Source organism: Giraffa tippelskirchi, chromosome 8, assembly GCF_054371585.1.
Source record: "Giraffa tippelskirchi isolate mGirTip1 chromosome 8, T2T-mGirTip1v1.2.pri, whole genome shotgun sequence".
Taxonomy (NCBI): Eukaryota; Metazoa; Chordata; class Mammalia; order Artiodactyla; family Giraffidae; genus Giraffa; species Giraffa tippelskirchi.
Window position 1 is genome coordinate 8,113,415 of NC_137282.1, and position 24,831 is coordinate 8,138,245.

Here is a 24,831-nt window from a genome sequence, read left to right on the forward strand (position 1 = left end):
TGGGGTGGGCGGGGAGGGATGGAGTTTCCAGCATAGGCAGCCTCGTAGAGTCAGAGCATCGACTCAGCACCCCCACCTGTATCCCCCAGCCCAACAAGAGGTCTCGGGAGCTGAAAAGACCTCAGTAATCAAGGGTTCACTTTATAAAGAAGTGAAATGATTTCCCCCTGGGCGGCGGGGCTAGGAGCGGCTCACTCCAGGCTGGGGCACTTTGCACTGCAGATGTCCAGGTGGGACCTGGCTACCTCTGCTAACCTGTCCCCACCCCAGCCCCAGGTGCTCCAGCCCGCAGGGCGGCTGGCCTGCCTGACCCGCTGTTTCAATCTCCTGTGTCCAGAGGGGCAGAGTGACTGCTGGAGATTCCAGAAGAACCCCATCCACTCCCTGTGTCTTTGTTTAGAATTGTAAACGCCTCTCTCTCCCCCCTGGGGCTTAGAGCTAACGGATCCTAAGGGTCCCTTTAATGAGGTTGAGACTAGGGTTTGAAAGCAAGACGGTTCTTCAGGTTCCCCTCCAACGTCCGGCTCCCAAATTCCTGTGATTTGCCGATGACATCAGGACCATGAATAATCAGCCTGGGCCCGAGCCAGGATGGGATGGGCTGCTTCCATGGGGGAAATTCCTCCCCCTCTTTTATGAAAAGAGGCCCGCCCCAGCTTGGCTCCTGCGGGGCCCAGTGTCCACTGGGCATCCTCCTGCCGCAGAGAAGCCCGCCCACCCGAGGGCAGCGACCCCACCCCCTGCCTTGAAATTTAAAGGAGGCTGGAGCCCTGCAGGGAGAGCGAGCCAAGGTCCTGCAGAGCCGGGCGCTGAAGACACCGCCTCTGGAGGAGGGAGAAGGCTCCGGCGGGGTAGGTTGGGTTCCATGCCTCTCTGTCCCTGGCTCCTCTTCTCTCTCTTAAAAGTCTTTCTGAGCCGCTGAAGGAATGTCTGCACCGAGAGGGGTGACTCGGTAACTCAGGCCAAACCTGGGGTTCACTAGAATCCCCGTCCGCAGGGAGGTTTCTTTTTGAACGTGCATCCCACTGGGATGGGCTGAAGCGTTCGCGGGGGCGGCGGTCAGGGAAAGAGAGAGGGCACTAGGGCTGTGTCTCCTGAAGCAGAAATCTCTGCTCGCACAGGGGAAAGTGAAAAGGGTGATCCAGCACCCTCTGAGTAGACGGTGGGCACCGCTCGTGAATCACCGGCAAGAAACCCCAGACGGGATGATGGGGTCAGAGCCCAGAGGGTCCCGGGACGGTCTGAGCCCATGGGGAAACTGAGGCGGGGCAGGGCAGGGAGCGACTTGCCCACAGAGGATTCACCAGGTGGGAAGTGCTGGGTGAGAGGAAGAGGGGAAACCGTCAGAGCGAAGCCTCTGGTCTCCCTCCGTGGCCGGGTTTTGTCCTGTGGCTTTTTGCCCAGGATGCGAGGGGCGGGCTCTTTGAGGACTTTTCCAATTACAGAGGGAAATAGCACAGAGTCCTCTCCTCCCCAAGCTCTGTACAGGGACTGTACTGGGCTTTCTAGGCTTTCACTGTTATTATCTTTATTTTCTTAACTTCCCAGGGAGGGAGGGAGGGAAGGAAGACACTCTCAGGTCACTGATGACAAGCCGAAACCCAAACCCGTGTGGTGGCGGTGACTGATGTGGGCGGCAGTGGTGGCCTCCCGCAGCTGGTGGATGACAGAAAAACATTACGTGTGTGTGTTGTGTGTGTGTGTGTGTGTGCGTGCAAGCCCGTGAAGAAATTCTGAAATACAGCCGCTAAGTGGAGTTTCCTCAGAAGGGCTTCCTAGCAGGTCTTGCCCGGGGGCAGGAGACGTCCCAGGATCTGGACGCTGACTGGTCCAGAATCAATAGATGACGGTCAGAGGAGCTACCGGCTAAGTACTTCCCGTGAGAGCAAAGCCAGACCCGGCGCCAGCAGAGACGCCGCACATACTGAAATAGGAAGAGCCCCAACCTACCCATCAACTGATTGCACCTAAAATGGTCTCAGAGACGCCAGCCTGCAATCACCGGCTCTTGTCATGAGCAAGCGAGAGGCTGCTCTCTGCACGAATGGTCAAGGCTCTGTGCGGACGCTCGGTTTATTTTATGAACCGTCAGATCAGATTCTACCAGCAATGCTAGTCTCTGTGGCTTCCGCACTGGCCCGGGACAGTTCCTGCTTCCGGAGGAACAGAAATGATCCCGTGATTAGTTTTTGCTTGTGGAGGCAGGACTCGGGGACCTGGGGACCTAGCATGTTGGTGATCAGAGCTGGTGATCAGTACGTTTCAAACGATTGTAAAGGGCAACCCAGCCAGACCCCTGGCGGTGTGACTTGAAGCCGTCATCACCACGAAAGGCTTGTTGTAAGTGGGTGGCCAGGACACAGGCCATCTGGGAAGTCACTGCCCAGGTGGGGCCTGGCTCTACTTCACCTCCAGGTGTTCTGGTCCTGCCTGGGGTTTTACAGCAGCATGGGGGGCCCTTGGGCTAGACTGTCATTTGAGAGAAGAAGAGTTGGCTTTAACCTTCCAAAGCTTCCAGAGGGTGGGCAGGCTATCTTGGATCAGAGGCTGAGGGGACAACATGGTTCATGGCATGAATAGTAGGCTTGCTGTGTGTGCTAAGTCACTACAGTCGTGTCCAACTCTGTGTGGCCCTATGGACTGTAGCCTGCCAGGCTCCTCTGTCCATGGGATTCTCCAGGCAAGAGTACTGGAGTGGGTTGCCTTCCTCCAGGGGATTTTCCCACCCAGGGATCGAACCAGCATCTCTTAACGTCTCCTGCACTGGCAGGTAGGTTCTTTACCGCTAGCGCCACCTGGGAAGCCCAATAGTAGACTTAGTTCCCATCAAAACTCAAAATCCATGTGCTTCTCTGAATACTGAATATCTGGGGCAGGGAGGAGGGAACATCTGTGTCTTGAGTTGAAGTGCTCAGTTTCAATGACTCCTGGGCATGTGCAGTCTCAGAACGAAATCCCTGCTTCCTAGGAGTGATTTTCCGCCTTGTTCTGATACGATGGCCAGGGTGGACAGTGAGTGATCAGAATATTCTGATCATTCCTCCTTTGGGCTGTTCTCTTTGCACAGAGAAAACCTGTGTCCCTAGCTTCAGGTGGTAAACCTCACCCTAGCTAACCAGCTCACAAAACCAAGGACTGAGCCTCCAGTGGAGCCAGATTAAAAGGTGAGGAGGATTTAGACTCAGAAAGCTCAAGCTAGAAAGAATCTTCTGAACCATCTGCCCTGGTCCAACCCCCAAGTCCGGGCACATGGTCTCCTGCTATTGGCTTAAGGGTCTCCTTACATATTAAGGAGAGCACATTTTCTTAGTCATACTTTGGGCATTTTATATTCCACTTTCCCGCCTGGGAAAAAGACTTCTATAGAAGGGCATAGAAGGATAGATAAACAAACCTCTTGATCGCCTGAAAGTTGAGACTCAGGACAAAGGGAAAAGGAATCAGGTGCTGGGCCCACAGCAGGCATTTTATAAACAATTTTGAAGGCACAACCTAGGCAAGTTCTGGTTTTGATCATGATTCTCCAGAAAGTGATAGAGGAGGTTCTTCCTGGTGAACTGGTACAACTGAGGGGGGTCTTCAGCGGCTGCCCACCACATCCATGCCAACATCTGTGATCTGGAGGGTGAGTCTTGGCCACAAGTCCAGATGAGCTGCACAGGATGGCTATGTGGTGCCCCACAGTGGCTTGGAGAGGTTTGTCTGGGACTTGACCTACAAGACCTGATTCCACTTGGAGCCACTGAAAGCCTACTTCAGTATCACACTAAACCCAGATACTGGGAGCCCTTGGCATTGAGATCATTTTCTGCTTATTGAAAGTAAAAGTGAAGTCGCTCAGTTGTGTCCAACTCTTTTCAACCCTGTGGACTGTAGCCTGCTAGGCTCCTTCATCCATGGGATTTTCCAGGCAAGAGTACTGGAGTGGGTTGCCATTTCCTTCTCCAAGGGATCTTCCCGACCCAGGGATCGAACCCAGGTCTCCCGCATTGTAGGCAGACGCTTTACTGTCTGAGCCACCAGGGAAGTCTTATTCTGCTTATTACATGGCCGTAAATATTCTCTTAGCTTACAATTAGACGTTAGAGAATCCAAAGTGACCTCCTCTGAGGCGCCTACATCCTTAGAGCTCTTGGGCTTTTCAAGCCACACTTCCTCCTAGGGACGCCCTCCTAGGGGCACCCTCTTTGGGGCACCCTCCTTGAAGGGAGAGCCTGGGGTGTGTGACTCGCACTGCTTTGCACAAGGAAAAGTGTTTGTGCTGAAGGTTAAGGGGCTCTGGCTGCTAGCTGCTGTGGGACCCCAAACAATGGTCCCATTTTAGGGCTTTGTCAGTGACACCCCTCCAGAGCTTGGCTCACTCCCACTTTGGTTTGATAAACAGACTGCATAGCATCCATTCCAGAAACCCGACCAGCCCCTTCCTCATCCCCTCCTTTATATCCCGGTAGGACCCCTTCTTCCTCTGCCCGCTCACCTCCAGCTCCTACCCCACTTCCGCACAGCACAGCACTGGTGGCACCGAGCTAGGGTTGGCTAGCTATTTGTCTGTCCCCTGCTGAGGCTATGAGGTTTTTATAATTTTATTTATTTTATTTTTGGTTGTGCCAGGTCTTGGTTGCCTCACTCGGGTTTCATCTAGTTGTGAGCGAGGGCTCCTCCTTGTTGCAGGGCATGGATTTCTCACTGTGGTGGCTTCTCTCATTGTGGAACATGGGCTCCAGGGCATGTGGGCATCAACAGTTGCAGCTCATGGGCTCTAGAGCTTAGTTGCTCCAGGGCATGTGGGATCTTAGTTTCCGGACCGGGGATCAAACTTCACGTCCCCTGCGTTGGCAGGTGGATTCTTATCCACTGGGTAGCCAGGGAAGTCCTAGGCTCTGAGGTGTTGAGGATGGAGCTTCTGTGTCTTCATACCACAGACTCATGCCTGGGGCACGGTTGGTGCTCTTGCGTGGTGGTGCTACAGAGTAAGTCATCGCCTGTGAACTCAGGAAGGAGCAGACTAGAGAGCCGGGGCGTCTGGTTGAGGTGGATGGGATGAGAGATCTGATGGATACCAGAAGGATGACCCCCAAGCCCTTTGGTTAGAGATCTTTGCAGGGGCAGTTCCTTGAATGTGTGGGGAGCGGGCTTGGTAGGAAGCTAAACCCAGCAACCTACTAGGAATAATCTGAAACAGAAAGCCCACCAGCCTCTGGCCTTTGCTGGCTATTCACAGGTCATCCTGTTCACAGGAAAGAGGAACTTGATTTATTTGGCAGCAAGAGCCTAGGCCTGCCACATGAGCTGGGGAGAAAGAGGGGGCTTTGGCTTTGTTTTGTTTTCTGGTTTTCTCCTTTTTCTTGCCTCACATCTCTGGTTTTCAAAGACACGCGTGGTCTGCATCAGATGGCCCTTATCAGCATCGAGGGCCTGATCTTCCAGCTGCCTTGGCCGCAACCTCCAGCTTCCTCTGAGAGTCCTGAATAGCCCTGGCATGTGTGGTGTAAATAGGTCTGGGAAAGGCAAACAAAAAAAAAGATTGAAAATAGGATAAAAGACACTACTCTGTGATCCAGGAAGTTCGGGCTCCTGTTAATACTGATCTGGGCGTACAGACGAAGGGCAGGAAACTTGATTTCAGTCATCAAGAATCTGGGTACAGGTCATCACAAGATGTTCAGATGATCTGGGAGGCAGGATTTGGTATTAACACTTGAACTCAATGATGACCCCATAGAACTTGGCTTCCTGTCTAGTCAATGTTCCAGGGAGAGGCTGTAAACTTTGGCCTTCCTTCTAAGGGCACTCCTGGCAGTAAGGACAGTTAACTGTGCCATGCACCAGCTGTTAAAAGAGGCTTTACCTGCTTCTCTCCTAACTGCCAGCACTGTCCAGCTGGTGGAAAGGACTGGACCACTAGAAAACCGGGAACACACACGGCCGGTAAGAAGAGGCTGGAGGGACTATGCTCCTTGCATTCCGATTGCCGCTCCTCTCCATCAACAGCTCTGAGCACATTCAGAACACAGCAGTCCAGCATCAGGACCCAGTAAGAGTCGTGGAAAGAGCGATGGGGGGTTTTCTATAGAGCCAGTTGTCCTGAGTCCTGATGCCTCCCTTTCGATGTGTTGCGTGACAGCAGGTTATTACATTTTTTTTTTGAAGTTCGATTCTCTCATCCATTAAACAAGAGATAATATTGACTTAAATGATTTAGTGGATGCCTGACAAGCGTCAGCACTCTAGGATCTGATGAGTAAATGGCATTAATCCAGACGCATTTCTCAAAACTGTGCTATCACGTCATTTTCATGTGAGTCTCATAAAAGGTGGACTGATTCCGCGTAGGGTGATAACGATGAATGTTTCCGATCATCTTTCCTGATTCAAGTGTGTTGAAATCTGGAGGGAAGACAGCAGAATTACTGGGTGATGGCGTATTTCATTACTCGTGGTGATGTTTGCTTTAGGGCGTGGAGGGAACACCAGAAACCGCCTCACTGCAGAACAAGACTCTCTCTCAGATTAACATGCGATTGCAGGTTTGCTGAGATTCAGACTCAGGGATCATATCTCCTTGCCCTGACTCACACGGTTAGCTTTGCCAGCTGCACTTTGCATTTTCTTCACAAGGATCTAAGTTTCTCTTGCTTTTACCGGAGGAGGAGGCAGGATGGACTTCTTTTTTCCCAGACCCACAACTGCACTCCCTGAGTGCCTCCAGATAAGCAGGTTACCTGGCAGAGGGTGGAGAAGTTTGGTGACGACAATGCTCAGGATAGATTGCTTTGAGTAGGTCAATGTCGTATAAAACTTAGACCCAGGTCATGTGCCTATGGGGGCTTCCCAGGTGGCGCTAGTGGTAAAGAATCCACCTACCAAGGCAAGAGACATGAAACACAGGTTCGATCCCTGAGTCAGGAAGATCCCCTGGAGGAGGGCATGGCGACCCACTCCAGTGTTCTTGCCTGGAGAAATCCATGGACAGAGGAGCCTGGAGGGCTACAGTCCATGGGGTCGCAGAGTCAGACATGACTTAAACGGCTTAGCACACATGCACACATGTGCCTATATTTTAAAGATGCTTTGCAGAGAATTCTATCCTGAGTAACTGAAGTGGAGATGTGGGAGTGGGTGGGAGGTGCCAGGAGAGGATTTTATTCTATTTACCTCACTGGAAACAATCCAATTAGATAAGAAAGACTCATCTCTTGTTCCTTAGGTATAAAGAATTCTGTTTAGGAAGAGAGAAAAGAAGCTTTAGCACACAGGAAATTACCTTTAAAATTGTTTTTAATTGGCGTATTGTGGATTTACAATGTTGTGTTCGTGACAGTTATAACTATAACTGTAGGTATAGTGATTCGGTTATACATACCTTTGTTCTTTTTCAGATTCTTTTTGCATATAGATTATGAACTGTAGGTACTTATTAGTTATCTCTTTTATATATAGTAGTGGGTATATGCTTTTATATATAGTAGTGGGTATATGCTAATCCCAAGCTCCCATGTCCCTTTTGGTAAAGAGGTTTGCTTTCAAAATCTGTGAGTCTATTGCTGTTTTATAAATAAGTTCATTTATATAATTAAAAAAATTAGATTTCGCATATGAGTGATATCATATGATATTAGTCTTTGACTTCACTTAGTATTATAATCTCTAGGGAAGAGGTAAGAATTGCTTCTGTGATGGCAGTTTTGGAAAATGGTTTCTATTCTGAGAGCATAAACTCTAAAAAAAAAAGTGTTAGTCTCTCAATCTTGTCCTGTTCTTTGTGACCCCATGGACTGTAGCCCGCCAGGCTCCTCTGTCCATGAATTTCTCCAGGCAAGAGTACTGGAGTAGGTTGCCATTCCCTTCTCCAGGGGATCTTCCCAACCCAGGGATCAAACCTGGGTCTCCTGCATTGCAGGTGGATTCTTTACCATCCGAGCCACCAGGGGAGCCCTATAAAAAGGAGGACCCATATAGGTGGAAGATGGGTATACAGCCGTTACCCATAGAGCTAGCGGCTCCAGCCCTGGGCTCTGACGCTTGTGCAGACACAGGTGCGCTTTTCTGTGGGAGTTCAGCCCTAATTTCCAAAGCCTGCTTCCTCATCCCATCTCACCACATCTCTTGTCCTGACTCAGTGATGGGCCTTTGCTGTTTCAGGGAGTTCTGACTATCTCTTTTCTAATTTGTTGGCATCCGTCCGGGGCATAGTGGTTGGGTGGGGGGAGGGAGGGTGATGTTTGTCTTAAAGCCGTGAGTCATTTTGGCGTATTGGTGTTCTTGGAGACTGACTTTCTCTTACTCAGATTTCCAGAGAGAGGCTTTGCGAAGTAATAACAAACCAAGGCTCCCCTTTGCCAAAGATTAAGCGAGCAAGCCTTGCACGCTTGCAAAAATTCGATAGCCGTGTCGGCTGAACTTTATCTTTCCCTTGCAATTTCCATGGTCCTCCAGCTGGCTCAGTGTTTCTGCTTTGTTTTTGCTGCCAAGAGTAGAAGCAGCTTTAACATCCCGGCAAATGTACTGTTTGTACTTAGAATCACAGAGCTCGATTGGTTGGTCCTGGATCTTTACTGTAGGTCACGTTATGGGATGTGGTCGAGTGTTTACATGAAAGCGCTCATCCACATGTGTAAGTGGTTCACAGATCAAACAGCACGTGCACACTCAGAACAGCAGAAATCACAAGACGTCAGCCCTGGAGGAAGACTTGAGAGTCTAGCCCACTTGGGAGCAGATGTGATGTCTCAAAACAAAGATGCTTTTTGGAAGGGCAGCACATTAATTTTTTTTTTTTTGGCCACAGTGAACAGCATGTGAGATCTTAGTTCCCCCACCAGGGATTGAACCCATGCCCCTGCAGGAGAAGCCCAGAATCCTCACCATTGGACCCCCAGGGAAGTGCCAGCACATTCCTGTTGATACAGTCAAACCATATGCGAAGGAGGGTGTCTGTGCTTTTCCCAAGAGCAGGCCTTTCTGGGGGCAGGTGGTGGGAACGGGTCACGCGAAGGGCAGTGAAAGACCCTGAGGACAGCCGTCCACTGCACCCCCCCAGGCCCTTCCCCGGTTGTCCTGCTGCAGTTCCCATGGCCTCACCCCAGCCAGACTCCAGGGCCCATCAATCAGCATTCCCCCTGCCACCACCGCAGAAAGGAGTCCTGTGCTTCTGGCTGGCGAGATCGGTTTCCCAGCCACAAAGGCACCTTTGGCTCCTAGAGACCAGCCCTCCTCCCTGGTTACCAGACCATTGTTCTCCCCCGGAGCTGTCATCACTCACGGCTGTTCAGAGGCCAGAGAACAGAGTCACTTTGTCTCCGCAGCCAAGCGGGGCCCCGTGTGGCTTCTACGCAGATTGGGGGGGGGCACCCTGGAGGCAGAGATTGCAGGCTGGTCCTCCACCAGGATGCCTGCGGGCACAGCCTGCGAATCCAAGCCACGCTCTACTCCCCACATGTTGTGATGTTTCTAACCTGCACAGATTCTTTGTCAACTTGCCGAGCTCCGTGTCTCCAGAGGTCCGTCCACGGGGCCTTTTGCAAATCTGCAAAAATTGGCTTTATGTTCCAAGGTGAGCCTGCCAGGGCTGGGGCCTTGGGACCTTGGGGACCAGCGGTCTTAGAATCATTCCATATACGCCCGCCCCCCCCAGCGATGCTGCTGGTGACTCAGGAATTCTAGTCCCACAAAAGCCAGCCATCCCCATCCTTGTGGTTTTCTTTTTCTTGTCTTTCCTCCCTCCCTCCTTTCCTTCCTTGCTCTTTTTTTTTTTTTGATGTGGACTATTTTTAAGGTCTTTACTGAATTTGTCACGATATGTTTTGGTTTTTTGGCTGCGAGGCATGTGGGATCTTAGTCCCCCGACCAGGGATCAAAATCATACCTCTGGCATTGGAAGGCAAAGTCTTAACCACTGGACCCCCAGGGAAGTCCTCTCTTTGCTCTTTTAGTTCTTTGGTTCTGGGAAACTATTAAATACAGTAAAAGAAAAGGAACACACCAAAAAGATGACGGGTTTTGGATTTACAAAATGAGCCTGCAAAAGATTTCTTATGCTTGTTTCTCAAACCTCCCCTCCCGTCAGTCTCACGTGGGCACCGGGCGCCTCTCCCTTTGGTGGGAACTTGTGGTCCAGGGTTGAGGTCCACAACTCCCCAGGGTCCTGAGTGCTTCCTGAATTTCTGGGGTCACTCATTCTTTGTCCAGACGCTGACCCCAAACCTCTGCACTTCCCTTCCCACAAAGGCAACACCAGGACTTGTTTCGCCTCCTTGTCTTGCTCCCTTGTCTGGGGAAGGCACTGACTGTAGGCAGGATGACTCATTTCTTTATCATCCTCTCGCCCTACTCGGCCTGTCCAGCTGTTCCCATCGTTTTGGTGCAGCAAGGATGGAATGTCACATGATTTGTGCGAGGCTCTTTGGCACTGGGTCAGCTCCAGGTCTCGCAAGGCCAGAAGAAGCAGAGGAAGATAAGGACTAATAGAAGAGAGACAGGCTCCCACTGTCCCAGAGCAGAAGACAAAAATACGCCCCTTCTGCTGAGTCTTCAGTTGCAAAAGGGTCTGCGGCGCTGCAGCTGTTGGATCCTTTACCCTCAGACCTAAGTGCATCCCTCCCCCGTTGGGCCCCCTCCCCCGCCACGGGGCCGCCTCTCCCCATCCGTCCGATGAATGCAAAGGTCTTAATGCTCCACTTGTCACTTTGCAATTTTCCAGCATCTAGATTTCTGCTCCATGTAGGGCCCATTCATGTGCCCCTTGAATGTGCTCCATTCAAGGAGGACCTTGAATTCTTGAAATGACACAGTCACTTGATGATGGGCATCCAGAGAAAAGACAAGCCCCCCATCTGAGGGGAACGAACTTGCTGGAAGCCCTGGCTGATTGTCAGGCAAGAGGAAGAGGAGCCAGGTTCCCCAGCCGCGGGCTGGTTCGTTGCTTCATTCAGAATTTCTGCCGAGAGCCCTGGGCAGGCAGACTTCTCCCCATCCCAAGGCTTGGCTGAGATAATAAAGCTGGGACACCTACAAATATGCGAAACATGATTAACAGCAGGAAGAGAGAGGGGGAGTGTGTTTACGAAGAGCTTTTTTAAAGATTCAAAGTACTGAGATAATTGGGGAAATTTTGAGAATAGGGAAATTGGAGGAGTGCTGAACACCAAATTCAGGGGTGATGGCCTGTGATCTGAAGACTCCCTGCTCTGGACCCTTTTCGGATGCCCTTGACCCCTAGGTCTTCCTTCTGAAGCTGCTTGGAACCAGCAGGCTTCCTGTTCTGGGTGAGAAAAGGTCCCACCCCACCCCCCAGCCCCTGCAGAACACCCTGCCCTGCCCGGGAAGGGCCTCCCCCAGGGCAGGCCAAACTGGAACAAAGACCCAGATCCTGGCTTCTTTCTGTTTCTTGAGTGGAGTGGGAGGGACGTGCTGGTTGGCAAGACGCCCTCTGAGCCCGAGGAATCTGCCCGGACGGTCCGTCCCCCTCCTCCTCCCACAGCTCCATGCGCGCCTTGCCTGTCACCAGTGTCCCCAGAAGGTCACTGGGCACAGAGCTGCTCCCGCCAGCCCCCTGCCCCTTATTTTCTCATCCTTGCTCTGAAGGGAGCTTGTGGCCATGTGAGAGGACAGCATCTCTAACAGCAAAGGAGCCCGAGCCAGCACCAGGGTCAAAGTTCCGGGCTCTCTGAACCAAGCAGGCCCTTCAGATGTTTGGGATGAAGGTGGGGGGGAGGGATGGGAGCAGAGTTGTTGTGACTGAGGAGAAATGAGTCAAGGGAAGACGAAGAGCCCTAGTTTAGTCCTTGCCGACAAGGGAGTGAGTGAGGCTGCCAGACCACAAAATAACACCCCAACCAACTAACCCACTGGGAATGGCTGAGGGCCAGAGCCCCAGCTAGGACAAGGCAGATGGAACTAGGGATGTAGGTCCAGGAAGATTTGAGCCCGAATACCCAAACCAGATGCCACCCCTCGTCTCTGCAAAACTGCACATCACAAGGCCTGAGTATAAAAGGATGCTGGCTTCCCAACGGAGCAGGGAGGCGGTGGTGGAGGAGACTTCCCTTTGTTGGACAAGGACATGTGGAAGTCCTCTGGGGCTGGGCTCAGGCCATCTGAGGAGAGCTGGCTCAGAGATGTGCCAACCCCTGATCTCCTAGGATTTCCTCTAAAATAGTCAGAGAGTGGACATTGCCCTGGGTCCATCTAGTCAACCCCAGGGCAGGAGCTCACTTCAAGGGAAATCAAGCCAGTGCCCTGCTGTCCTGGGCTGCAGCCAGTGCCAGAGATGGTGTCAGCCTTCAGCCCACAGAGATGTCTGAACAAAGCCATCTTTCAGCAATCCGTGTCCATCACTAGATGCATGGATAAGCAAGATGTGGTCCATTTACTCAGTGGGATATTATCCAGCCTTAAAAACAAAGGAAAGTCTGACCTATGTTACAGCACGGATGGACCTGAGAACATCATGCCCAGTGAAATGTCAGACACAAAAAGACGAATATTGCATAAGTCCATTTACATGAGCCACCCGGAGTAGTCGGATTCATGGAAAGAGTAGGTAGGATGGTGGTTGCCAGGGGAACAAGGATTTGGGGTTTTTGGGGTGCAGAGCTTCAGTCTGGGAAGATGAACGCTTGGAGTTGGATAGTGGTGATGGCTGCACAACCGTGTGAGTGATCTTAATGCCACTGAACTTACACTCAAAAGTGGTTAAAATGGGAAATATTTATGTTATGTGTATTTAGCCACAATAACAAATATATATATGAGAACAAAAACACCATCTCCCAGATGCTGGGCGCAGCCTCTCCTGCCCTGGGAGCCAGTGCTGGGAGGACCAGCTGGCTCCGGAACTCTGCTGCCTGCTTGGACCTCTCACGTCTCACGCTTATTTCCCCCTCTTCCTCCAGAATTTAAGGGAAGCTCTGAGGAAATGATGAACGCAGTGAAGACAGAGTTCCTGTGCGTGCTGCTGCTCTGTGGAGCCGTCTTCACGTCGTCCAGCCAGGTAGGTGTGCACTTGTGTCTGTGCTGGGACACACCGGGACACACCAGGACACACTCACCTCGGTGGACAATGCTCGAGATCCAGGTTTCCGGCGGGAACCCTGCACATCATTCTGACTTGAGTAAGCTCCGCCGCTCAGTGGCTTCTTTGGAGCTGTTTTTTAAAGGACATGCTTGAATGAATCCATGAAGTTTTTTTTTTTTTGGAAGTTTTTTTGGCTATGCTGGGTCTTTGTGGCTGCACTGGGGCTTTCTCCAGTTTTGGAGAGTGGGGCTCCTCTCTAGTCGCACTGCACAGGCTTCTCATGGTGGTAGTGTCTCTTGTTGTGGAGCGTGGGCTCTAGGCACACAGGCTTCAGTAGTTGCAACACAGACGCTCGTAAGTTGTGGGTCTCAGGCCTTAGAGTGTGCAGCCTTCAGTACTGCAGCTCCCGGGCTCGAGAGCACGGGCTTAGTAGTTGTGGTCGACGGGCTTGGCTGCTCTGCGGCTTGTGGGATCTTCCCACACCAGGGATCGAACCTGCATTGGCAGGTGGATTCTTATCCACTGTGCCACCAGGGAAGTCAGAATCTGTGAAGTTTTTATAAAAGTGCAGGTGCCGTGAGCAAGCTGCCCATGTATTGCTTACCATCTAGTAAGGAGGTGGTCTCTGAAGATCCCCAGCAGATAAGAGCAACATTCAGGGCAAGCCCGTGATTCAGGCCAAGTGAGCGATGCCCACACAGCAGAATTTTAGAGAGGGGAGAGTGTGGATGGTTACACGGAGGAGATGGGGTGAGGGCACATATCCCCACTAACCCACGGGTGGCTATTTTCGTCTACAATGAATTAAAATGAAATGAAACTTAAATTCACTTCAGTCACATGACATATGAGGGCTCGGTCATCACGTGTGACCAGCGGCTGCCGTATCGCATGGCACGGGCATTAAACATTTCACCACTCAGAAAGTCCTTCTGGATAGGACTAGGCTAGAAAGGGAAGAAGGATCAGAGGGGCAGACAGGTGTGGACACTGCACCTGGGCCAGTTACTTGAGAGGAATGCTCTGGACAGGTGAGCTGATGGCGGTCTTCTGGTTTGACCACCTTTATTCTTCAGACACCTGCATGTGCTGACTCTTTCTCCACCCCTGGTTTCTTTGCAGGAAACCTATAGACGACTCAGGAGAGGCGCCAGATCATACAAAGGTGAGACTTCGCTGGGGTGGAGGGAGGTCCACGGAGGCAGGGTCAGGGTCAGGGTGCCTGAGGCTCCAGCGGGGATTTTCTTCCGTGTGACCTGCTTACTCAAGGTCCTTGAAAGTGAGAATCTACAGAGATGCCTGTGTCCTCTCCTGTCACTCACACAGGAACAGGTGTGCTGGCAAGGTGTCAGGATGTCAGGAAGTCACACACTGCTGGGAGCCCAGTGGCCCAAAGACCAGTTACACAGATGAGAACGGAGCCCAGAGAGCCTGAGTGACTTGCCCAGGGTCACACAGCCACCAGGCTGCAAAGTCCTCCAGGACCTCTCCCTGGGCTGTGATCCCCTTCCCCCTGGACTCCACGCAGCATCTCTGTTAACTAACTTCTTTGTGCCTCCATTTCTTCAGTTGGTAATTCAGAGATGACCAACCTGGGTTACTTTATTTCACCGCAGTACTGTGGGAAGACCTTCTCTGTAAGGCCGTGTCTAGAGTTGAGACTAAAAACGCATGCACCATTTCCACTAGGATCCCAAGAATAAAAGACGCTTAGGCCCGAGTGTCTTGAATCTGACATGAAGAACTGCAGGTCCCAAATCAACCCTTCTCCCTCAGGACCTACTTCCTTTGGGTCTGGAAGGCTCTGTAACACCCGTTTAAGGTGGAAGCTTCCCCAGAGTGAGTCACGGGTTAACTCTCATTGCCTTTGCCGTCAGACAGCTCGGCCTTTCCTGCTAGCGTATCTTGGTGCCAACAGGCCCGCTGAAAGAACAGCAGTATCAGCAGTATGAGCCTATGTCACTTCTTCAATCCACTAAAATTTATCGATTTTTTGAGCTGGCATTCTGATTTGCAAACAGAGAGAGAAAAAGGGAACACCTATTAATGGGACTCTTTCAACTATTTTCATTATACCAGAAATACTAACGGAAGTAGCACATTTTCTGCACAGACTAAAATGTCACTTTTCTTTGTTTGGGGCCAGAATTGCATTATCTCAGAGTGATAATACTCATGTGAATCAAAAATTCTGGTAGGCACTTGTATACATGTGCCTCTTTTTAGATGAATTCAAATGAAAAATTAGAGAATTACTTTATAAATGTGTCTTGATAAATAAATTCTTTTAAAATAAGGTGCCATCAGAGGAAAAATGATTAAAGGGGCCTTTCTTAATTGTTTTTCTCAAGTGGGTTTCATGCTTCAATGAAACTAACATAAGGAGACAGCAGAAGTGCACCATTATATTTTATTACTTATTTCAAGAAAATAACTGATTTTCATGGGAAATTAAATGTAAAGGGACATAATCATATGGAAAATAATATTGGCACATGCCCCTAATAAACTGGATTTGAAAGTGTTTTTTTCTTTTAAATGAAAGGGGTGACAAAATATGGGGTATTTGTTGTCTTCTGCTGAGAGCAAGGAAGGAATAAAGGATGGATTTTCCTGAGAGTGAGCAGGACGGAAGAGGGGAGGTGTCAGTGTGGGGTGAGTCGGGCCCTGAAGAGGCCGACGCCTGTCTGTCGTTACAGCGACCTGCAGAGATGAAAACACACAGACGACGTACCTCCAACGCGAGTCCTGGCTGCGACCCCTGCTCAGGGGCAACCAAGTGGAGCACTGCTGGTGCAACGGTGGCCTGGCCCGGTGCCACTCCGTGCCTGTCAGAAGTACGTGTCCACCCAAACCAGGCCGCGAGCCTCGGGCCCATGCTCACGGCCTCGCGGCCCAAGCCCTGTCTGTCACGATCCCCAGCCTGCCCAACCCTCTAACAGGGCCTCAGGCGCACTTTTCCTTAGGCCAAGGTGAAGATGTGAGGCCATGAGCCTCAGTTTGCTCATCTGTAAAATGGGAGAACAGTCATATAGACTTTGCGGTCAGCTGTGAGGAGTCAATGAGCTTGGTTTTTGTCAAGTGGTCAGAATCGCACCTGCGGGGAGGGTGCCCTCTTCAACTTTGACTCATGTATTCTTGGGGTGCCTGGAAAGTAATTCAGGGTCCCCTTGCTTCTACTTGGCAGGTTGCAGTGAACCTTGGTGTTTCAATGGGGGGACGTGTCGGCAGGCCCTCTATTCTTCAGACTTTGTCTGCCAGTGTCCGGAAGGGTTCTTGGGGAAACTCTGTGAAATAGGTGAGTGGTGGGCAGGTGTTTAGGAGATGAGGACCTACCAGGGGAAATCCCACCTGCAAAATGATCCAGAAAGGAGAGCAAAGTGTGGGGTGATGAGGGAAGGGTCGGGGTAGGGTGGGACAGATCATCTGAGGGTGGGTAGAGCCCTGGGATTGAGTCTGGAGCCTGGTGCTGTGCTGGCAACGGGGAGGCCCAGCCCCCAGCAGCAGTTCCTGCCTCGGCGGTCTGCAGGGATGACAAGAGGCGGCGCTGAGCCCCCGTGGAAACTAAATGAAAAAGGGGCTCACAGGGGATGTGTCGTGTGTCCCGCTTCCCATCAGACGCCACCGCCACGTGCTATAAGGACCGCGGTGTGGCCTACAGAGGCACGTGGAGCACGGCAGCGAGCGGGGCTGAGTGCGCCAACTGGAACAGCAGCGGCCTGGCCATGAAGCCGTACAGCGGGCGCAGGCCCGATGCCATCAGGCTGGGCCTTGGGAACCACAACTACTGCAGGTGAGACGGCCGCCTCTCCCTCAGGAGGGTTTGCTCCGGTGAGAGGCTGGGGCGGTCACGCAAACACCTGTGCAGGGTTTTCCAGAGGAGCGGAACCCACAGGAGGGACACATATACAGAAACAAAGATGTACACGGGGGTGGTGGTTTAGTTGCTAAGTCGTGTCCGACTCTTGTGACCCCTTGGACTGTAGCCTGCCAGGCTCCACTGTCCGTGGGATTCTCCAGGCAAGAATACTGGAGTGGGCTGCCATTTCCTCCCCAGAAAAGATATATCTCTCTATATAGATATAAATACATATATATCTATATAGAGAGATATAAATATATTTCTATCTACATAAAGAGATTCATTTTAAGGAATTGGCTCACATGACCGTGGGGCTGGCAGGTCTGGAATCCGCAGGCAGCCCCCTCCCCAAGCTGGAAACTCAGACCCAACTTGATACTGCATTGTGAGACAGAATTTCTCAGTTTTTGATCTAAATATGCCTTCAACCAATTGGATGAAGTCAGCTGACCATACACGTGAACCACATCGACACATCCCTTCCCAGCACCACCAAGGCTGGCGTTTGATCAAATGACTGGGGGCAATAGCCCAGCCAAGTTAACACATAAAGCTCACCATCACGGTCCACCCCTTGTCAACGTGGCAGCCATGTGCATCTCTTAAACCATGTTTAATCTCCCAATAAAGGCGATTACAAGGTCATACCTCCACCCAACATGATCTGACTCGCCTGTGTACAACAAATGTAAATAACTTTCTCCCCAGAAGAGAGTGAAGAGTCCTTGGCCTGAGAAACAGGCTTAACTGTTAACACCTTAACTCTTAACACCTCCCCTGGCCTTCCTGGCTGATTTTTCAGAAACCCGGACCAAGACTCAAAGCCCTGGTGCTACGTCTTCAAGGCAGGGAAGTACGTCTCTGAGTTCTGCAGCACTCCAGCCTGCGCTAAGGGTAAGTGCAGCCTCACGGAGTCCTAGGGGGGTGGGGGGGACGGGGGAGGGGGGAGATCTGGGGGACAAGGCTGACGGTCCTTCTGCAAATGAGGAGACAAAGGAGCGAACCGGTCAGTCACTTTGGCATCAGAGGGAAGGAAGTCAAGAGGCTTAGGTCCTCATCAGGCTTGGCCTCTAACTAGCTGTTTGACCTTGAGCTGATCTCTGCACCCCGCTGACCCTCAGTTTCCTCGAGGGCAGAGAAGATGGGGCTGTGTAGGTGGTTTCCAGTCCTTTTGAGAATGCATGGAAGTTCCCTCTTTTTTGTTTAATGAGCCTATTTCTCAAGATCTCGCTCTATCTCTAAAGACTTTAATGTGAGAAAATTTCCCAGATTTAAAAAATACTCAGCTACAAAAAGGCACCATGAGTTCAGTGGTGCTTTCCCAAATAATGATGCTATTTGTCACAATAGTGTAAAAACATGTTTCAAAGTTCTAAATATACATGTATAAAAATGCACATTCAGCTGATAGACTTGTGAATTTGAGAGCTCTTTAGAGTAACTCTAACCCTGGAGGAGGGCATGGCAACCCACTCCAGTAGTCTTGCCTGGAGAATCCCTGTGGACAGAGGAGCCTGGCGGGCTCCAGTCTGCGGGGTCGCACAGTCGGACACGATTGAGTGACTAAGCAGAGCATAGCACAGAGTAACTCTAACGCATCCTGCCCACCCCCTAGATCTGGTATAAACTGGGGTTCACTGGAACCAATGATCTCAAAAGCGCCTTCTCATTAGGTTACTGGTGCGAGCTAATGTACTGTGTCAGTTTCAAATAGGGAGAAAAGAGGGTAAAATGGGGGCAAATATGCAGCATGTGAAGGTTCATACTCTTTCTTCCCTCCCTAGTCAAATAAATCCTCCAAGGCCCTGGCAGACAAAATCCGAGAAAACTGGGCCTGCACATGTGTCCCCCCCCAACAGAGACCCCCAGATTGACAGCAGCCTGTCAAGTGGAAACAAGGAAACCCCAACAGCCTTCCAACCAGCTCCAGGAATAATCAATCCCCACTAGCTGAACTGAGCAGCCTTTCCTGGCCAACCTGAATATCCCTCAGGGTCTCCCTTAACACAGCCCAGGGACGGGGAGGCTGGCTCCAGGTGGAAGCCGCTGACCATCCCGAGTGGAAGCGCTTGAAGGAGAGAGGAGGGCAAGGTGGGCGGGCTTGCCCCCACCCCGGGCGCCCCAGGCCGGCAGCCCCAGGCTTCAGGCCCTGCCGCAAACCCCACTTGCTGCTTCGGCACTTGAGCGGCTGTGTTTCAGTTTGGATTTCCTGCGTTCCAGCTCCAGAAGAAGATGGGGACTGCTACACTGGAAACGGGCTGGCTTACCGCGGCACCCGCAGCCGCACCAAGTCTGGGGCCTCCTGCCTCCCGTGGAATTCCGTGTTCCTAAAGAGCAAGATTTACACGGCGTGGAAGAGCAACTCGGGGGCCCTGGGCCTGGGGAGGCACAACCAGTGCAGGTGAGCTGCGTGGACCCCGGGGGCGGGTCCCCGCAGGGGGCGGGGCGGGGGTGACGCGGAAAGTTACACATGAAGGGCACGTGGGTGGGAGGGAACCGCAGCTACCGTCCGGTCCAAGCTGGTCATTTGCACCTACCGTGGAAAGCACGGTCCTCCGGTTTTTTGACCCACATCCCAATTTTAGAGGGGCTGCCCTCACCTGCTCCATCCTCCCGAGGCCCCTTTATTCCGTCCTGGGGGTTTTCTCCCGGGAGATGGGGTTTGCTCCCGGGAGATGAGAACAAAATGCAGAAGATAGGAGTGATTTCCTAGCTGGTGGGGGGGGATCTGCGGCAGAGCCCAGCCTCCTAGCTGGGCTGCCTTCCCCCCTTCTCTGGCTTGTGATGTGATTGGAAACGGTCCCTCCTCACGCCCAGGAATCCCGATGGGGACGCGCAGCCTTGGTGCCACGTGTGGAAGGACCGCCAGCTGACCTGGGAGTACTGTGATGTGCCCCAGTGCGGTAAGGCCAGCTCCTCACCCAGCATTATTCTTGCCTGTGTCCTCTGCTGCTTCCCACATCTGGGAAGCTGTCTGGTTCACGCTGGGCAGCGGCCAGCTTTTCAGGAAGGCTGGACCTGGGCGGGGAGGGGGCTTGCTCGGCTGAAGCCGTGATGGATGGCAACGCTGTTGCGCAGGTGATAGGAGGGGCAAGAGAGATGGAAAGGATGCAGCCATTTCTTATCGATGGCATCGGGCTCCAGGCTGCCCTCTGGAGATGCCTTGTTAGTAGTGATGGCGGCTGGGATGCGAGGAGGAGGGAAGTATAAGCTCTGTCACTCTGTACAGACGCTGCAGAAGCGCAGCTGTGGGTGGAAACCTGGGTCCCTAGAAGAGACACTGGGCTGGGGCTTGGGGACCTCGCCCAGGCCCACAGGTCTGAGCCCCTGCTCTGTCCTCCCCTCCGCAGTCACCTGTGGCCTGAGACAGTACAAGCAGCCCCAGTTCCGCATCAAAGGAGGCCTCTTCGCCGACATCACCTCCCACCCCTGGCAGGCCGCGATCTTCGTCAAGAACAGGCGGTCTCCGGGAGAGCGGTTTCTGTGTGGGGGGATCCTGATCAGCTCCTGCTGGGTGCTGTCGGCGGCCCACTGCTTCCAGGAGAGGTAGGGATGTGCACCCAGCCGGCCTGCCTTCCCGCTAAGGCCTTGGACCCGACCCAATACAGAAGAACATCCTCACGTCCGTCTCTCCGTCAGGTACCCGCCTCACCATCTCAAGGTGGTCCTGGGCAGGACATACCGGCTGGTCCCTGGAGAGGAGGAGCAGATGTTTGAGGTAGAAAAATACATCGTCCACAAGGAATTTGATGATGACACTTACGACAATGACATCGGTAAGATGTCTGGCTATCCTTGGCTCCAGTTAGACCCCCAGACCCACACCGCCCACCTCCTCCTCCCAGGCCCCCAGCCCCTCCCTCCTCTCCCCGGAAATCCCCACTCTCTTTCTCAACCCCTCTCTCCCAGCACTGCTGCACCTGAAATCAGACTCGCTGACCTGCGCCCAGGAGAGCGGCTCGGTCCGCATTGTCTGCCTCCCAGATGCCAGTCTGCAGCTGCCCGACTGGACGGAGTGCGAGCTGTCCGGCTATGGGAAACACGAGGCCTGTGAGTAGGAGGAAGTCACCGTGCCATCGTGTCTGTCTGGGGGCAGCGTGAGGGGCAGGTGCTGACCAGAGAAAGGAAAGAGCAGTCCTGAGAGTGTCCAGTCCAGCCCCGGGGCAGGCTCCACCGCTATGATAGTCTGGGCAAGTTCCTGCTAAGTGAAGCCCTGCCATCCACCTTCCCGATGGCCGGGTTGGTCAAGAGAAAGGTCTGAGTGGCAGGAGAGCTTTAAGGGCTGAAGATTTCAAGGAGTTTTGATAAGACGTGGAGCGAGGTTAGTTAAGGGTGGGGTTCCCGGACTCTGCCTGCCACCTGGTAGCCCTCACCCTGCACCTCGTGAGCCCTGTGATCCAGGCGTGGATTTTTCATTTCATGTTGCTCCAAGCCTCAGTTTCCTCACTGGTAAGAAAAGAGTAGATTGTATGAGGCTTAAGTGAGATTTTAGGTTAAACCAGTGGTTCTCAGCTAGGGTGCTCTTGCCCACTAGGCAACGTGTGGCAATGTCAGTTATTGTGACGACTCAGAATGGAGGTTTATACCCACATTTACTGAGTAGAAACCAGTGATGCTTCCTGTTGGCTCAGTTGGTAAAGAATCCGCCTGCAATGCAGGAGACCCAGGTTTGATCCTTGGGTTGGGAAGATCCCCTGGAGAAGGGCATGACAACTCACTCCAGTATTCTCGCCTGGAGAATCCCATGGACAGAGGAGCCTGGTGGGCTACAGTCCATGGGGTTGCAGAGTCAGACACGACTGAGGGACTAAGCACGCAGCACACACAAGCCAGGGACGCTGGCAGACATCTGCAACGCACAGTGCGGCCCCCTGCAAAAACTGTTACCAGGCCCCAAATGTCCCTTGTGCTGCTCTTGAGAAGCCCTGGGTGAAACTCAATGAAACTGCCATTTCTGTAGGTCAAAAGGTTAAAATATTGGCAATTTCGTAGGATTCAACTTAATACATGTAAAAGATTAATCAACATTAGCTATCATTGAAAAGTTCAGCTTTCTCCTTCCAAAAGGTTTCCAAATAACTTTCCCTAAAGCCACAAGCTATCTTCCCTGCTCTCTTTCAGGGTCTCCTTTCTTTTCCGAGCGGCTGAAGGAGGCTCACGTCAGGTTGTACCCATCCAGCCGCTGCACTTCCCAGCACTTGTTTAACAGGACCGTCACCAACAACATGCTGTGTGCCGGAGACACACGGAGCGGCGGGGACCACACGAACCTGCACGATGCCTGCCAGGTATGCCCGGGAGGCTCTCCTCTCCCAAGCCTCCCCCGTCCAAGGACAAAAGTGTTCCTCGGCCAACTGGTTCTTAACCAAGGGGAAAAAAGTTATAGCCAGAAAGCAGTGATTCATCTGGGCATGGGGGATGGGATCTAGATGAGAGCCTCAGAGAATAAAGCAACTGGAGCCAAGATCAAAGTCACCCAAACTGAAGACATCTAAACGGCAGTAAATTTCCCCAATGTCTGCACCGGAACCCCTGCCTGGTACAGGATTTCCTGTAAGCCCAGGCAATTAAACAACTATCAAAGTGATGGATAAAGCTACACAAGTTAAGACAGCTTTGGCTTCTGTGGGTGCTGGGAAATTGGAGTCCCTTGGGTAGTGTGGGAGAAACAGCGGCAGCTTCCTGGAGATAGGAGACAGATGATCTGTGAGAAAGAAATTTTAGGAACTCGCATCCAGCCCTCTGATGAGGTTTCCCCCTAGGAAAGCACACTATTACAGGGTCTCTGGGTTGGCATCCCCATCAGAGCTGGTACGTGCTTGTATTTCATGATAACTCTGAGTGTAAGACACGGACCAGTGTAAGGTAGGACCTAATGGAGCAAAGGAACCCTCAACGTGGGGCTGTTTTCACGTCCACTGTGCTCTGGGCTCTCACTGAGGCTGGGGGACAGGGGCGTGGCTGGAGGCAGTGGGGCTGGGGTCTCACACTGAGGACCGTGGGCTCAGTTCCGATGTGGGGATCACACCCGCATCTCCCCCTCTTGCCTCCGTGACAGCCTTTGGTCTCTTTTTGAAAGGCTTTCTCAGACACCTCCACCACCTAGCTAGACAATCATAAAAGGTTGTGTGCACAGTGAAACCATGATCTATCAGCGAGCGTCAAGTTCAAAACAAGTCATTTCGATTCAATAAGACAATAACAGCTAACAATTGCCAAGAGTTCTGTTAAATGCGTACATTGTTCTCAAGAGCTTTTCGAGCTTTTTTCCAGTTAATTCCCATAACCTCATAAGGGAAGTACTATGATTTCTGTTTTAGGTTATTATTATTTAGTACCATTCAGGTAAGAATACTGAAGCCCAGAGTACCTAGGGCTGCACAGCTAGTGGTGGCTTTACAACCCTGTGGGGACCAGGTATCGCTAGTGGTAAAGAATTTGCCTGCTGCTGCAGCAGATGCAAGAGACCTGGGCTAGATCCCTGAGTTGGGAAGATCCCTTGGAGAAAGAAATGGCAACCCACTCCAGTATTCTCGCCTGGAAAAAGCCCATGGACAGAGGAGCCTGGCGGGCTACAGTCCATGGGATTGTAAAGAGTTGGACACGACTGAGCACTTGTCAGCAATGTCTGAGCTCAATTCCACTTTAAAACAAAACTACAACCTAATTCTCTAATGGTCCAAGATTGGGGAGGTAAAACTTCCCTCCCTGAAACTGAGCGCATTGAGGGATACATATTAGTGCCACATATTAGCGGTATGTAGAATACATATCAGCGCTACAAACATTCACCCTAACATCCCCCCAAAGAGTCTGCATTTTTGCACACAGCTGACCTCCTCTCCCTTCTGCAGGGTGACTCAGGCGGCCCCCTGGTGTGTATGAAGGACAACCACATGACCTTGGTTGGCATCATCAGCTGGGGCCTGGGCTGCGGGCAGAAGGACGTTCCGGGCGTGTACACCAAGGTGACTAACTACCTGGACTGGATTCGAGACAACACACGACCGTGACCAGGGACACCCCCATTTTCCCCTGCATCACAGAGACCCCGCTTCTCCCACCTCTGAAGACTCACCGGGGCGGGGGCTTCTTCACACAGCGGAAGTCGGGGGAGGATGTAGTTTCACAGGTACTTTTCCATTTTGGAAGTTTTCAGGGCTTAAGGGCTGAAATGTACTGTCAGACGGGAAGATGGATAAACGCGAGTCCCTCGTGGAAAACCACTCCCCAGGGCGGAAGCCCGCTTCCTCCTCTATGCACGTGAGCATCTTTGGAAAGGGGACCACAAAGATGAAAGCATGTCTCAGTAGACAAAGATAACTTGAGCCTTCAGGAAAGAAGGGTTAGACGTATTCTACTAGAAATAGAATGTCTATTTATAGTCTCAAGGAAGCCCAGCAGGAACCTCCTACCAAGGGATGGGCTGGCTGGCCAGATCATGTTCCCCGATTCTAGCCCTTAAGTCAAGTGTTGGGCTTTCCTTTTTTCCTGCTGCAGCTCTTGGAGGGAATCCTGTTGTGTACAGTGTAATTCTTTTTCTTTATAAGTTTCACCATAGAACCAGGAGACACGTATCATTTTAATAACTGATAAACTAGGCTCTAGCATATTTATATCAATTCATTTTTGTTTGTACTCTGTTGCCACTACCTGTATGATACTGTACTGGAATAATAAATTCTGATATATTTTTCACATATTTTCCTGAATCAGAGTGGAATCTTTCTGTTACACACAGTACCTTCACAGCTTTTATTCCTTACTTGCGTCCACATTCTTCGAATCATTGGGAATATTTCCTTTCATTGGCTTCCCAGGTGGTGCTAGTGGTAAAGAACCCACCTGCCTATGCAGGAGACATGAGAGAAGAGTTTGATCCCTGGGTCGGGAAGATCCCCTGGAGTAGGAAAGGGCAACCCCCTCCAGTATTCTTGCCTAGAAAAATCCCATA

General features: G+C 51.8%; 1 protein-coding gene across 1 annotated transcript; it reads left to right on the forward strand.

Moving 5' to 3' along the window:
- Positions 1–774: 774 nt before the first annotated feature.
- Positions 775–24,579, forward strand: PLAT (plasminogen activator, tissue type). Its single transcript, XM_081519231.1, has 14 exons — positions 775–851; positions 12,894–12,991; positions 14,138–14,180; positions 15,715–15,852; positions 16,203–16,313; positions 16,634–16,808; positions 17,680–17,771; positions 19,098–19,278; positions 19,695–19,780; positions 20,228–20,423; positions 20,517–20,653; positions 20,787–20,927; positions 21,999–22,165; positions 23,732–24,579. The coding sequence occupies exons 2-14, from the start codon at positions 12,917–12,919 to the stop codon at positions 23,888–23,890; spliced, it is 1,701 nt and encodes a 566-aa protein (XP_081375357.1). The 5' UTR covers positions 775–851; positions 12,894–12,916; the 3' UTR covers positions 23,891–24,579.
- The last annotated feature ends 252 nt before the right edge of the window (positions 24,580–24,831 follow it).